This window comes from Talaromyces marneffei, chromosome 3 (genome assembly GCF_009556855.1).
Source record: "Talaromyces marneffei chromosome 3, complete sequence".
Taxonomy (NCBI): domain Eukaryota; kingdom Fungi; phylum Ascomycota; class Eurotiomycetes; order Eurotiales; family Trichocomaceae; genus Talaromyces; species Talaromyces marneffei.
This window is the reverse complement of record NC_072350.1, coordinates 479,010-493,309: the sequence shown is the minus strand read 5'-3', so window position 1 is coordinate 493,309 and position 14,300 is coordinate 479,010. Positions and strand designations below refer to the sequence as shown.

At 48.7% G+C, this 14,300-nt stretch overlaps 4 protein-coding genes across 4 annotated transcripts; 3 read left to right on the top strand and 1 right to left on the bottom strand.

Moving 5' to 3' along the window:
• Positions 1-1,281: 1,281 nt before the first annotated feature.
• On the top strand, positions 1,282-3,416 carry EYB26_003931 (uncharacterized protein; the record flags this gene model as incomplete). Its single annotated transcript, XM_054263225.1, has 3 exons — positions 1,282-1,418; positions 1,744-2,100; positions 2,495-3,416. The coding sequence occupies 3 exons, from the start codon at positions 1,282-1,284 to the stop codon at positions 3,414-3,416; spliced, it is 1,416 nt and encodes a 471-aa protein (XP_054119200.1).
• A 1,525-nt stretch (positions 3,417-4,941) lies between these two features.
• On the top strand, positions 4,942-6,716 carry EYB26_003930 (uncharacterized protein; the record flags this gene model as incomplete). Its single annotated transcript, XM_054263224.1, has 5 exons — positions 4,942-5,639; positions 5,695-5,955; positions 6,017-6,125; positions 6,178-6,475; positions 6,535-6,716. The coding sequence occupies 5 exons, from the start codon at positions 4,942-4,944 to the stop codon at positions 6,714-6,716; spliced, it is 1,548 nt and encodes a 515-aa protein (XP_054119199.1).
• Positions 6,717-7,360: 644 nt separating this feature from the next.
• EYB26_003929 (uncharacterized protein) lies at positions 7,361-9,573 on the bottom strand (the record flags this gene model as incomplete). Its single annotated transcript, XM_054263223.1, has 4 exons — positions 7,361-8,100; positions 8,160-8,431; positions 8,486-8,761; positions 8,978-9,573. 4 exons carry the CDS (start codon positions 9,571-9,573, stop codon positions 7,361-7,363), a joined length of 1,884 nt encoding a protein of 627 aa, XP_054119198.1.
• Positions 9,574-11,718: 2,145 nt separating this feature from the next.
• Positions 11,719-13,647, top strand: EYB26_003928 (uncharacterized protein; the record flags this gene model as incomplete). The annotated part of the gene is made up of 3 exons (XM_054263222.1): positions 11,719-11,734; positions 11,817-12,659; positions 12,731-13,647. 3 exons carry the CDS (start codon positions 11,719-11,721, stop codon positions 13,645-13,647), a joined length of 1,776 nt encoding a protein of 591 aa, XP_054119197.1.
• Between the last annotated feature and the right edge of the window lie 653 nt (positions 13,648-14,300).

Genomic DNA, 14,300 nt, shown 5'->3' with positions numbered 1-14,300 from the left:
TAAAGGGATACCAGTAGCATAAATTGTTGAACGATTGAGTTGAGTGACCTGAAGTCAAGATGTCACAAATCGGAATTAGGGCTTTCCCCTCACGTGTGACTTGGCAGTGCGAATTACCATTTACGGAAATTGTATCCAGATCGGGCACACAAAGCGCAAATTATGGATTATAAACATGTACGATATGTAAATAACAGACTACAGAGCGCTACTCTCGATTTGACATCGCGCCATGTTGCCCAAGCTCACAACGCATTGATCACAACGAGGCTGGACTTTGAGAGTCTGAAAGTGAAGCCTAAACAGAGGGGACTGGCCAGCCATCTTTTACTCCAAGGAATAAATTGGCCTATCGTGCTAAAACCCTAGCAACGAAATGAGTGGGGGATGAGACGAGTGGCAATGTCTATGAGTCTGGAGCTTGCAGCTTCGATGCAAGTAAACTGAACGTTCTGCAGAGGTAGGCCGCCAGGGCAATGGGATGCCAATGAACATGCGACACGCTTGCTGGATAGATCGAAGGGCTTTTTCCATGTACACCACAGCAGGTTTCGACGATTCACAATCTAGGCGAGCTTTTGAGGGAATTTCTACACCGTACAAAGTTTGCAAGTCGAGCTGTCCAAGTCTGCAAACATCGAGATCTACGTACTCGTAATGCAGACAACTCCAACCGGCAAGAATCGGAGTGACCAAGGATCCGCGCCATCTCAGGCTGAAAATCGGGGCTAGAGTCCGCTAGACAAAGCGTGGCTGCAGTGTTGCCGTGGCGACGTCGGCGCCACCTGCTCTGTTTCAGATGGAGACCGCGTTGATCCACTTTGATTGAGTTCTCCTGAAAGTCTGAAGGGGAGCATGTCGCTGCCTAGGTTCAATTGAATTCAAGAATAATTGTATAGTACAGAGCATGGTGGACATAGTAAAGGCGATAATGTACGGGTCACTCCGTGCATGAATTGCATTGATAAGATGCTGGCCAGCATTTTCTAAGTCGTCTATTGCGTGGAACTGCCATGGCAATTGCAATCACAGTGGCTGGAAGGCGGCTGGGAGTCTGGGACAGTGGTCGGCGCTAACTGGTAGTCATCGAATCACGTCCAGCTGTTCGCATACTACAGAGTATGTGCACACAGCTAGCAGGATCCTCTGGCAACTACCGAGGGAGTGTGATGAGTCGACAATCAACAGGCTCAACGCATATCAAGGGGAAATGCATCGAAGGACGCCAGCCATTCAATAAGAGCGAACGAATCATGTGATTAGGATAAAGCCATACAAAAAATGCAACAAAAAGAGAGTGGAAAGAGAAAGACAGAAAGCACATGTGAAAACGTGCCAAGAGTAATCTCCCAAGCGCCATCCCGAAACGGCATCGCTTTGTTTACATCGCGGTCACGCCTCGGCCTGCGTTGTTGCCAGTTGGTCCAGCCTGGCAACTTCCCTGTAGACACTAACCCAACCTCCTTCCGTCTCGTCCATAAACAAGCCTGATCCCTCCCCCTCCTCGATCTTGCATTCCTCTCCTTTCCTCTTCTCCATCCTCAACTTCCCAGCTTCACAAACCCTTTCCATTCCTCTCAATCAACCTTCCATTCCACCTTATTTCCATCCAACGTGGTCAAATAAGCTTGAATTGCTGCCCCAGCATTCCAATCCTATCTCCTCCGTGCCAATAAAAGACTTTCCTCCCGCAGTCAAGTCTTTTCTTGTCTACCTTTCGAGTTGTTTCTAACAGTTCGAAAGGCATTCGAGAAAGGACGCCCAAAGGACAGTCAATCTGGACTTTGAGGCGCGCGTACCCATCCCCTTCAGTGTCTTCCCGTCGTCGTACCGGAGTGACGCTGTCTCTGAGACTACTCAGACTAGAGTAGAAGAGGAGGTTGAGATCAATACCACTTCGCGCGTCGGACGGGAAGATACTGTTGGTGCTCCTCTTCCCGACCCCCGTGTCTACGGAAAGGAAGAAGTTGACGTACGCATCCGTACCGACGACCGCCGTCCTCACTCTCGTTACGAAGAGACTCGCGTCTACGAAGAGCGTGACCGCTTCTACGACAACAAACAGTCCAACTACCCTCAGGTAGAACTTTCTCGCGAACGGTAAGATTTCCCCATATTTCCAGTTTTCTATCAGTTTCCCCGTCGTTTCCAAGCTTGGTGGGTGGGCGTGCCATTGTTTTGTTGTTGCTTTTTCAGCAATAACAGTAACAATAACAGCAACCCCCGGAAAAAGCAAGCAAAGCACAACAAGCGGTGGGAATCGGGTCCACACAACACGGTGCTTCGGACAGCGGTGCAAGACCACTGCGCTAGTCCAACTCCACATATCCACCAACACGCGCCAAGTTGTTACGTGGCTCCCCCCTAAACCCCAATTGCTCACCAATCAGTCCTTTTGTTTTGATTTACACTTTTCTTTTTTTTCTTTCCTCCTTCTCGTATTTATTTAGCCTCGCATCTCTCCATGGCATCAATACCTGACATGTCCCAACAGCTTCCGCGAACCGATTGGTCGTTACGAAGAGTACCCTACCTCTGATTCCACTACCACTACCGTCACTCAGGACCGGGCCTACGAGACCCAGCTTGACGTTACCGAACGCGACTTCCGCCGTCGTATTCAACCCACCTACGAGGTCGACGTCACTTACGACCGTCGCTACCAGCCCGAGACTGCAGCTTACCGTGCTGACGCCTACGACGTCACTCCTGAAGGCCGCAACCCTTATAACCGATCTACTCAAGTCTCTGTAACCAAGGAGACTATCCGTGAAGAAGCCCCCAAGTCCAAAATGGGTTACTACGACGACGAAGGTCACTACCACTCTTTCCGCCGCGGCGTTGAGCGCGCTGCCGACCGCCTCCTCCATCCTTTCCACCATGATCGTGAGGAGGTTGTTGTCGAGGCAGGCGCTCCTCGTACCCGTGAGGAGGTTCGTGTCATTGAGCCTCGTGGCGGTGTCTCCAGCAAGGAGAGCGTCCCCATCCCCGTTCACTTCATTCGTGTCGGTGATCTCCTCATCCTCCAGGGACGTCCTTGCCAGGTGATCCGTGTCTCTGTTTCTCCCCAGACTGGCCAGCACCGCTACCTCGGTGTCGACCTCTTCACCCGTCAACTCCATGAAGAGTCCAGCTTCATCTCCAACCCCTCCCCCTCCGTTGTTGTCCAGACCATGCTTGGACCTGTCTACAAGACCTACCGTGTACTCGATGTTCATGACGATGGCTTCATCACCGCCATGACCGAGACCGGTGATGTCAAGCAGAGCCTCCCTGTCATCAGCCAGGGTGGTCTCTTCCAACGCATCCGTCAAGCTTACAGCGAAGGTCGCGGAAGTGTCCGTGCTCTCGTCATCAACGATGGTGGACGTGAATTGGTTGTTGACTACAAGGTCATCCATGGTTCTCGTTTGTAAGAATATTCTTGTGAACTTCCGAAAAGGGTTAGTCTCCGTTTATTCCACCCATGGATGAGCTCAACCCAACTTTCCTCTTTCATTTGTTTGTTTCATTGGTTATACAAATAATGAACGTGAAGGTGGCTACTTTGGATATGATGGAACGTGTATGATGGGGAGGGTCTAGCAACAGACCGGGTTTCTTTTTTCTTGTTTCTTATTATTTATATTTCCTTTGTATAGTGATGTCTCTTCTTATCTCCTTTTATAAGAGTATTAGTGAAAATAAAGACAAGATTATGATCCTTAACAACTGTCTTATGTAGTACGTATCATCCTCAGTAGGACATAATCTCAACCTGCTTTATCTTCCAACATTGTGAACTATGCTCATCGCGCCCGAGGAAATGTTTCGTAACCCTTACCTCGTACAACCATGTATGTAGACCGCTAACTTTTGAGTAGTGAAGCACAGCTCGTTCGTTCCATTATTGGTCTTCCGGCTCAAGTAGAATGAGTATTCGATCTGTAATCATCTATCGATCGCACCCGCGGAGAGATTTCCTAAAGATATGCAAGTAACAGGTTCACGTTTCCATCAGTAAGCTTGCCATTCCGTCAACTCATGTCAATTGACTTGATAAATGCATTCTTGCTACATTTGACTCTGTCAAAGCTCTAAATTTCTAGGGTTGGCATGTAGCAACCCTCCATCTCTAACTGTGCTTGCTGGGGGTGTAAGTCTTGTGCCGGAAAGCTTTTAGCAAAATGGGTTTGACAAACTCAATTCAGCGAAGAATATGTAGTTTTCAGCCTCTGTTATGAGCCTGGCGTGATATCAATTCTATCGATACACGACTCGTGTCAGCCTTCAATTAAAAAGTACTTATATTAGGTATGTATATATATAACCAACCAACCTTGGATGCTGCACATCCATACTTATCTGGAGTTTTCGCAATACTCATGACCCCAGAGAAATCTCCGTGTGCCTAATGCACTCCATAGAATTGACAAGGGTCGGCTAGGTATCCGATTCGATTCGAGGGCAATAGAGACGAGGACCTCTGGAGAGGAGGAGAGAGAGGCAAAATGAGTTGTTTGGCCCGACGTTTTAATGGAGTCAGCATCGAAATTGCTAATGCACACACCACATGCAGACAAAAAAAATAAAAGTAGCCAAGAAAACACTTCTTTGACTTCAACATATGATTTCTGATTGAAAATGGAAATTTGCCGAGCATCAAGACGGGGGACTCGGGAGAGCGAGCGAATCGCCTCATCGGGACACACATCTTTCGGTTTCCCCGTGGGGCTTGACCCAATTCCCCAGTAAACTTTTTTCTCGGGGATAAGTCCGGTCATCGGCAATGTGCTGGAAGGAGAAATATGACTTCAATGTTAGAACGATAACTAGACATTCGAATTAATTGGGGGTTGATAATATATAAATGATCATGCGGTAGATGTCTGACTCTCAATTCTTTGTGTTTTTGGGACGTTTTGCTACTTTCGCAACTTCACGCACAAGTCAGCCGCCGTCATGCTTGCAAACCGAACATCCATGGAGCGCGTCTCCATAGGTGACGATATCATCAAGGAGGACATCATCCGGACCGAAATTGAGGAATCCGGAAATGGTCTCGGGCAAGTGATCCCCAAGCCAGAAAGCATTCGCGACATGACCCCGGAAGAGCTGCAGGGACTCGAAACCCAGATGGTGCGCAAAGTCGATATGGTCATTATGCCAATCATGGGAGTGCTATATCTACTCAACTATGTCGACCGATCCGCGCTTGCATCGGCCAAGGTCTATGGTATTATGACCGACCTGAACATGACCACCAATGATTTTGCGTCTGCCATCTCCATCCTTTTCGCCGGTTATATCCCCTTCCAGATTCCGTCTAATCTTCTCATGAGTAAAATTTCTCGTCCTGGTTTGTATATCTGTGCTGCCGCTACCGTTTGGGGTGTTGTCAGTGGCTGTACCGGCGCTGTTCGGTCATATCATGGCCTTCTAGCAATCCGTGTGCTATTGGGAGCTACCGAGGCCGTCTTCTTCCCTGGTGTGATTTATCTTATGAGTGCATGGTACACCAAGAAAGAACTTGGAAAGCGACTAGGAGCGTTGTTCATCTTCCAGTCCATTGGTAGTGCGTTTGGTGGATTTATTGCTGCTGCTTGTTTGACTCTGGATGGACGTTATGGTATCGCTGGTTGGAGATGGCTTTTCATCGTGTGCGTATACCAATTCAATCAAATAAAATATTCTTACTTACTGACTCTTTCACAGCGAGGGAGCTACAACAGTCGGCTGTGGCCTCGTATCTGCCATGTTCATGCCCGAATACCCACACAAAGCGCGTCTCCTGAAACCCATCGAGCGCGACTACGCCGTTTGGCGTCTGGAAATGGAGGCCGGTGCTGGCGAGGCCAATGACGAGATTACGGTCTGGAAGGGATTCAAGATGGCATTCTCTGATCCCAAGATTTGGGCTTTGGTGTGGTGTATGGGTATGAGTCAGGCTATGGGCTCGACTGGAAACTTCTTCCCGTAAGTCTTGCCCATCCGATTTTTTCAGAGAATGGATTCGATTGACTGATATGATTTCAAGAACTCTTGTCCAAACTCTGGGATACAACAAGAACATAACCCTCCTGCTCACGGCCCCTCCTTATATCGTTGCAGCCATTGCAAGCTGGGGAGCGGCCTATATTAGCGATGCAAGTATTTACGTACACCACATACAATGTCGCTTGCCGACATGAAAAACAGCGCATGAACATCATCCTCCCCATCCTCCTCGTCAGCCTCTCCCTCGCGGTAGTCGCGTACGTGATCTGCCTCGCCTCCCTGACCCTCGGTGCCCGCTACTTCGCCATGATGCTGATGCCATCCGTCATCGCCTGCCCACAGGCCATGCTCTTCAAGACCCTCAATATCCATATGGCTCGTCCGTACCCCAAACGCGCAGCTGGAGTTGCCATGATCAACGCTATTGGCGGAATATCAAACGTTTGGGCTAGTTATCTGTATTATGATGGGCCGCATTATTATGCTGCTTTTGCTTGCAGTTAGTATACCCTTTGTCCGCTTGCCCGGTTCATTCTTCAAGTACTAATTCTATTAAAGCAATTGGCTGTGCGGTTTCCTTTTTCATTACTCTTATGGTCTATACATGGCACGTTCGTCGGTTGAATAGACTTCTTGGAGGAACCCCTGAGGATCAGCGTCATGCCATGAAGCATGGTGTCACTAAACAACAGGGAGACTTGGGTTGGCGGTTCTTGGGTTGGCGGTTCTTGGGTTTCTAATCAAAACGCGAAGCAATTTACAAAATAATTGCAAATAACAAAAACAGAGACTGGTTGGAACTTACGATACATGCCTGTTTCCACACAGGGGTGTAATGGACGATAGATGACATAGTTGAGACGATAGATTAGAATATATTAGACTAGAGATCGTCAAATGAACAGAATTGGTTCAATTTAATATTCTACATAGCGATAATGACATTCAAGCACATCGATATTCGAAATCGGACCAGTCCGGTCATTTGACATGTAACTGAGCAATAAATAGATTCCAAAGCATAAAAATGCAATCCAACAATAGAAAAGAGACTCCGGAACTCACACACATATTGCAATGTCAACTAAGCCAACAGAAATAAAGAAAAAACACAAAAGCGCCGCCCACCTGAGGGGTAGTTTGCCGAGTGATAGTAATAATACATGATGTTTTGCATAGAATGAGACTGATTCCAGGGTACTTGTAATGGGGGTATCTATCGTGGGGAGTATGTCAGTCGATGTTTTTGAAAAGGTGAAGAAAACGCCAGATCCCCGTCCCAACCCATATGAGACAATAGGACGTTCGGTATGTGCACATGAAAAGACATGAAGAGATTGTGAGATCAAGAGAGAGGAGAGGCAATCGCAAGAGCAGGTAATTGCTATTTCTCCCCGAATTTCCCATACTCTTGTTGCCATTTCAACAAATGTCGAGTGAGCACATCCATCATCTCGATACTAGTCAGATCTTTGAAGTCTTTCTCTTTCTCCTTGGTCGCATCAAACTCTGCTATCGATACTGCTGAACTGGCTACAGATGCGTCTTCGCTGTTCGTCGATGCGAGCAACGATCCCAGTTGATCTTGGACGCCTTTGACTAACAATGCACGAGACGCTGCAGCATTGTTGCCATTTGTAGCATTATTATCGGGTGGAGTCGCATTCTCTCCACTGACTGCCATCTCCACTTGCATGCGGGATATAAAGTCCAGTATAGCTGCGACTCTTCGTTTCATCTCATTCATCGATGTACGATGAGGATTCAAGTGACGACCTTTGCCTTTGCCGTCAGCTCCGTTGACCATCCCGTTAGGTCCGCCAATGCTAGGCGAGTCTCGTCCACTATCGCGAAAATGATTTCCATGCGGCGAGTTGGGGGAATTAATACCATCGCCATTGAGATCTCGGTCCCGTGTGTATTGATTACGACCCAGCCGCCCACCACGTCGGGCTGGTGGACGACCTGATTTGCGCGTTGACTGACGAGGGGGAGGTGGCGGCGGTGCCGGCTCTGCAGCAGGCGCTGGCGTTCCCGGAGTTGGTTCCGAAGGCTCAGGTTCACTCGGTGCTGGCACAGGAGCGGAAGGTTTTGTTGGTGATGCCTCAGTCTCATGATCCGATTCTACCCCTCGGCATGTTAGCATTCACTCTGACATTTGGCACAAGATAGTTGAAACTTACCCTCTTCTCGCTTCTTCTCTGAACGCGATTTTCTTCGTGTGATTGGCTCTGGTTGCTCCGTTTCTTCTTCCTCTTCTGGTTGCTCCTCTGGCTCCTTGACCTCTTTCTCCTTTTGGTTGCGCCCGGAGATACCCCGCTTCGGTCTATTCGCTCCGTTTGTTTTTGGCTTCGATTCATCTTCTGAAACAGGCTGTGAGGGCGGGATGCTCTGTTTGGACACGGCGGACGGGGATGGAGAGCTCGTTCGGGGACGCTTAATGCCTTGCTTGTTACTGTGTATAGATTAGCTATTTATGATCCTTCTCTGCGAAATGGTAAGCACTTACACGTCGTCATCGCTCCGACTTCTCTTCGTTCGCCGTGAGCCCGACTCGTCGTTGCTCATCCTAGTCTCTTCCTTGCTCTCTTCTATGGCCCGTCTCAATAGCTCCTCCTCGTCATAGGCGGCATCTCGGCTGTTCATTGTAGAGCGACGCTTGGGAGGGTCGGCCTGTCGAGATCTCGAATCGCGCGAGCGCCGAGCGATGTCGGTGGATGACTCTCGCGAAGAAGATTCAGGGCTGAACACGGGGGCAACTGGCAAGTACTGAGAGGAATGTTGTCTGCGGAAACGTTAGTGGATATTTACTACCAGAATGTCTTTCCGGAACATGGTTCAATGTAACTGCGCAAAGAGATCCTGTTTCAATTGTCTTTTGTTGAAGGGGAATCTGAAATCAGGTGGGGGCAGGAACTCAAAGAAAATCATTGACCGTGTCGGATGCGATTTGAAGATCGTAGAGTATAGCTTTAATAGAAAGAAAAATCGAGTGACTTACCCATTCGGTTCTTCAATAATCTTGTGAAGGTCCTTTCGGCACTCCTCACAGAAATATTCGTCGGGGCTCATAGCTTCGTCCATAATACCAACGCAGCCACCATGCTGCCAAACCTTGCATGAGTCGCATTGGATGAACATGCTTCCAATGTCATCGCTCAGAGGATCAGCTTCATCTTTCGCCAATGTAGTATTGTCCTTGCCGCCTGGTTGGTGGCGGTGCCGACTAGTGGCACTGCGACGAGATGGAGGCAGGCCCGGATACTCCTGCTGTCCACAGAGACACCTAGTTATTTCTTCCTCGTCATTTTCCTCTTCATCACCTTCATCGTCGTTTGCTTGGGAAAGCTCGTCGTTGTCGTCGTCTTGGGCACGATGGCGCTGGCGCGTCTGTGGCAGATCGGGCTTGCCGTCCGAGTCATCGAGGGATTGAGAACGTTGCGTAGACGACCTTTGAGGAGATGCATGTTTGTTATTGGAGCGAGTATTGCGCTCTCCACGGGTGAGTGAATTTCCAGAGCTGTTGGAATTCGTGTGTTGCAGGAGGACAGGTGAGGGCTGTGTGGTGCGAGCTCGGGAGGAGCGACGAGGAGACATGGCCACGGTAGGAATTTTTCACGACGCAGAGGACCTGAGGGAAAAAAATTCACGAGTCTAGCTTCACAGTACAGCTGTGAAAGCGATATCCAATGTGAGAGAAATGAATCGAGTCTGCACGCGCTGCAACGAAGGAAAGGTAGAACTCGAGGGTGGATTTTCTGGTGGCTCGGCGACGAACCGAGCAAAGCAAAAGCAAAATAGTTGACAGGACAATTGCGGGAAATCAGGCAATAACGTGCCTATTCCGAGAAGTTCGCCTGGAAAGTATCATAGCAAGCAAAGCAGCTACATAATAATCTGGGTTGTAATGAGAGTGTGGTGAGTGAGGAGAAGAAAGAGAGCATGAGGTGAGAGAGCGGTTAGTCAAGTTAGGTAAGATGGGGGGGAAGGAAAGAACGACGGAACGGGATGACCAGCCGGCGGCCGCGTTTCCAGGTTCTTTCTCGCTCGTCCGTCGCTCTCCCTCTCTTTTCTTCTCAAGCAGAAAACTGCTTAGTGCTTCCCCGCTCGCCATGCCGACTTCGAGTATAACTGCCCTGCAGTTATTTATAATATAACTATAGCCATGCACTCTGATTGCCCTTCATTCATCCTCTATTATCTTGATTTCCCTTTTGCTTACTTCTAGTACCATGCCTCCATCCATGCCACTCCGAGCTTTCCGCTTTGTCGAGTTCGCAAAATGAATCTACAATCCCTCATGCTAACGCTGCTCGAGACGTGAAGAAGACTAATTGTGCGTAGGCGAATACTAAATTACACCTCCAATATCATTCAATTGACGTCGACATCGTGGAACGACCTCCTTGACCTCCTTCCTCCCCTTCGTGATCTTCGCTCCTGATGGCTAAATTGAACCACGTTCTCGTCCAGGCAACCTACTACAGTAATACACTGTATGATCAGCGATTGGCCCTATAATCTCTACCCAAGGCATTGCCAATCTGATACGGGGGAGCACCCGCCCGTTGTGTTCGGTCTGTGGAAAGGCTTACAATGAGGGCAAGAGCTTGCGATTATGATTTGTGACATTCAGCGTCAAGTCTAAAGGAAAACCCAGCGGTCATAAGACTCGATGACATTCAATCTTTGAGACGAAGACCTTGGACCTTTGCATGGAGATGCTGCACGTTACCGATGCAAGGATATGCTGCCAGGAACAGGCCTAGCCCGGGCAAATACCCGGGCATTGGATCCTATCAATCCAGAGTATACCGAGTACTTTTTGCATGAAATCAGGCTTCAGGTGACTAGGCGGTATTGTGTAGGATCTGCTGGGAGAGTCGCAGCGGAGTTGCCAGGCGAATGTTTCGAGGAGCTCTCTTTGCCTCACAACTCGACGAGGTTTGGCGTAAGATATAACTTGATATGTATCTGGATGTAGGATTCTATCTAGTCTGAAATTATTATATTCAAATCAGAGGATAAGAGAGATATGTAGCATGATGAAATGCAGCTCCCAACTAGGCTTAGCGCGGCATACCCGAGCACCCGCCACGGACTAGGCCAGGATGACTATCTTCTGCTTCATTCTCTACGGACGTCGAAACGTGTTCCTACTCCCCTCATTTCTCGGCTTCCCGGATATTTGCTCCTCATCTTGCATTTCTTCACTTCGAGAAAACTTCTTTTCTATACCCTTTGCTCTTGCCGGTTGCGTTGGGCATTTTTTGGTGTCTTTCTCTCATATTGCTGGAATTGCGGTGCAAAACTAGTCACTCCTTAAAAGTCTGCCATTTGGGTTGCTTATTAATATTTACCTGCTTGGTGAGTGGTCTCATCGGCACTGCGTCTATCTATTCGACTTCTTGGTTCATCTGTATACACTGCTGCGCAGACTGTGTTCTATTCTATTTTGACTTTTTCCCTCTGTTTTTCCTGTGACTCGGTAATTGCCGTTCACCACATTTACTGACATCCCGCTCCACAGTTTGTATAGGGGATATATCGAAATCGTTCGGAGACCACGCCTACCATCTTGCCCATCGAAAGAAAACTCACCAGCACACACTCGAGATCAGTTCGGCGGGTAGAGGGAATATTTTAGAATTGGTTGCTGCGGTTGTACGTCTGGTGCTCGGGAAGAAGCTGTGTGTGCGTGCCAGTGCATGAGTGTGCTGGGTCAAGGCAAGAAAAGACAACATGGCTGCTACATTGAGTATGTCCTTGTCCTCCTGAGAAAGAAACTTTACGAGGGGTCTAGTTCTGGGTTTCTGAGCTCGAAACAGAGTATACCCTAGTAAGGCATGAGGATGGATTGCTGATTCGATCACTCGCATTAGGTGGTACATATTCTGCCACTCCAGATACGCCGTCCCCAATCTATCCTGATCGACTCATTCGACCTCTACCAAAGCGCCCATTACGCTCTCGTCTTTCTCCGGAGGCTGCCGAGTCAATTCTCTTCCCCCCCGCTCCGCCGGTGTCACAGTTGTTTTATGGCTCCTACTCCGATCACCATGAGAGGCAAGATAGCAAATATTTGATGCGGCAACACTCTGTTGATCCATACAGCCATGATCATAGTCCCGACAGAGATCATCGCCATCCGTACGAGAATGGCGTCTCAGAAGTCGAAAGTGGAGATGAAAGCGGTTCGGTTGTTGTCCGTCGTAGTGGCGGGTTTCGGGGGTCATCGTTACCTCCTTCCACCCCATACACAAATGGCCAAGCACATGACACGCTGCAAACTAAATCTTCACCAGTCGGGCTGGATGGCTATGATGCTTTTGAAAACACAAACAACAAAAAGAAACGCAAAATTCCGACTTCAGGGACCCTGAGTAACCATCACTCTAATCTGACTACGGATCTTGCGAACATAGGATTATCTGGGTCAACTCCTGGTTCCCCTGGTGGAATTGGCGATAGCGGAACTGGCACATATTACGGCTCTGGTAGTCCTGCCACGTCAAATGCAGGAAGTGGGATTTCGGGTCCAGGACGTGGTCGTTACGGTCGTCACGCACCTCGTGTTTCTAGTGGCCGTAATTCGCTTCCAGTGCATCCTCAAGGCGCCTGGTTCGGTGCACGACCTGGCGGTAGCCGTCGGGATTCGACACCGTCGTCACACATCGGAACAGGTATACACCACCATACATTAGTAGGCGGTATTGTCGGAACTGTTGTTCACTGACTCTATATTTACTCACAGGTGAAATCGGATCCAAATCAGATCAAGGTATAATCTCAACAGCAATCGCAAACGCGGCGGCGCTTTCTCCGTCTCCAAGAGGGCCAAACAATGTTAGTCTTCTTGATCAGCAAGCGAGCAGGTCGTCCCCTACAAAGACACAGTTCACATTCACATGCGAATCGGATAGCTCGAAGAGCATTGCTATGCATTCTACAAATCCATACCCAATGTCTCATCCACGGATGCCGAATTCGTCTCTCCACGGACATGCACCCAATCCGCGTGATTTCGCTACACAAGGAACACAAACAAGTCCAAACATGGGTGCAATGGGTGGACAACAACTACCGCCTCCCCCTGCTGCGGGAACACCAGCAGCTAACCCCGGTCAGAGACCCAAACGGTCTCGCGATAGTATATATGCATTGGCTGCTCGTCGTCGGAGAATACAACAGCACTACACTAATATTCATAATCCGCCTAGTCCGGAAGAGTTTTGGATGTGCGAATTCTGCGAGTACGAAGCTATTTTCGGAGAACCTCCTAGAGCATTGATTCGACAATATGAAATCAAGGACCGAAAAGAACGACGTCGGTTAGCTGAGAAGCGACGATTGTTGGAAAAGGCAAAGACGAAAGGCCGAAAAGGCAAGAAGGCCACGAAGAACGCAGCTAAACAGGCTGGCACTCAGCAGCCTGCACACCACAACCACGCTCCTGAGCACGCGTCGATTGACCCGCCTCACCCGGATGATTATCTCGAAGAGTATGAGGACGATGCGCCTCCGATGCCCACATCAGCTCCTCCTCCACCTCAGTCCACGGCTAATCGCGGCCCTATTGGCACACCGAATGCAGGCCATTCTCCTCCTATTGAAGGGCCAGCGCAGATTAAGGGGGGAATAGGGGACGGTGGAACGAATCGTCCAGCCTAGATATCGGGTCGGCAGGCTGATTTCGTTGCCTCTTCTGATGAGATTTGTTATTCCTGAAAATATTCTGGTCTTATTTCAGAATCACATCGAATACTCAAATCTGCTCGGCCCGTTAACTTCCCCCTTTATTTGTCAGTCAGCATGGGAGTTTTTTTTCTCGTTATTTTCATTCTTCTTTTGGTTCCCCCTTGCATTGTGAATCCCCTCTCTTATCCCAATTTATTCTATTATATTTCGAGTTCAAATTTGTCAGCATGGTTGTCTGCTGATAGGGCATAGTCAGCATCAGCGGCGTCAAAGCAGTCATGTCATGGTCTGGTCGTACAAAGCTTTCACCACCAAGTTTTTGCCATTAATCACGAAAATGTTAACAAGGTGTCATGAGTCGGATGGATTGTATTTAGGTTGGATGGTTATATTTGGGTCTGGGTGTGCCTATGCGAGACAGGATAGCTGGATGGGCGAGGAGTGAGGAGGTGGATGAGTGAGTCGGTGGGAGAGGTAGTCTGGTATATCGGTCGACTTCTGGAAGCTCATTTTCATGTTGAATAAGTAGCTCTGAGGTTGGATGTGAATGATATGAATATGATATACTCCGTACTTTCGGCGTAGCTTGTTCTTGTCCTAAAGCTCACGGCCCTTGAGGTCTTGAT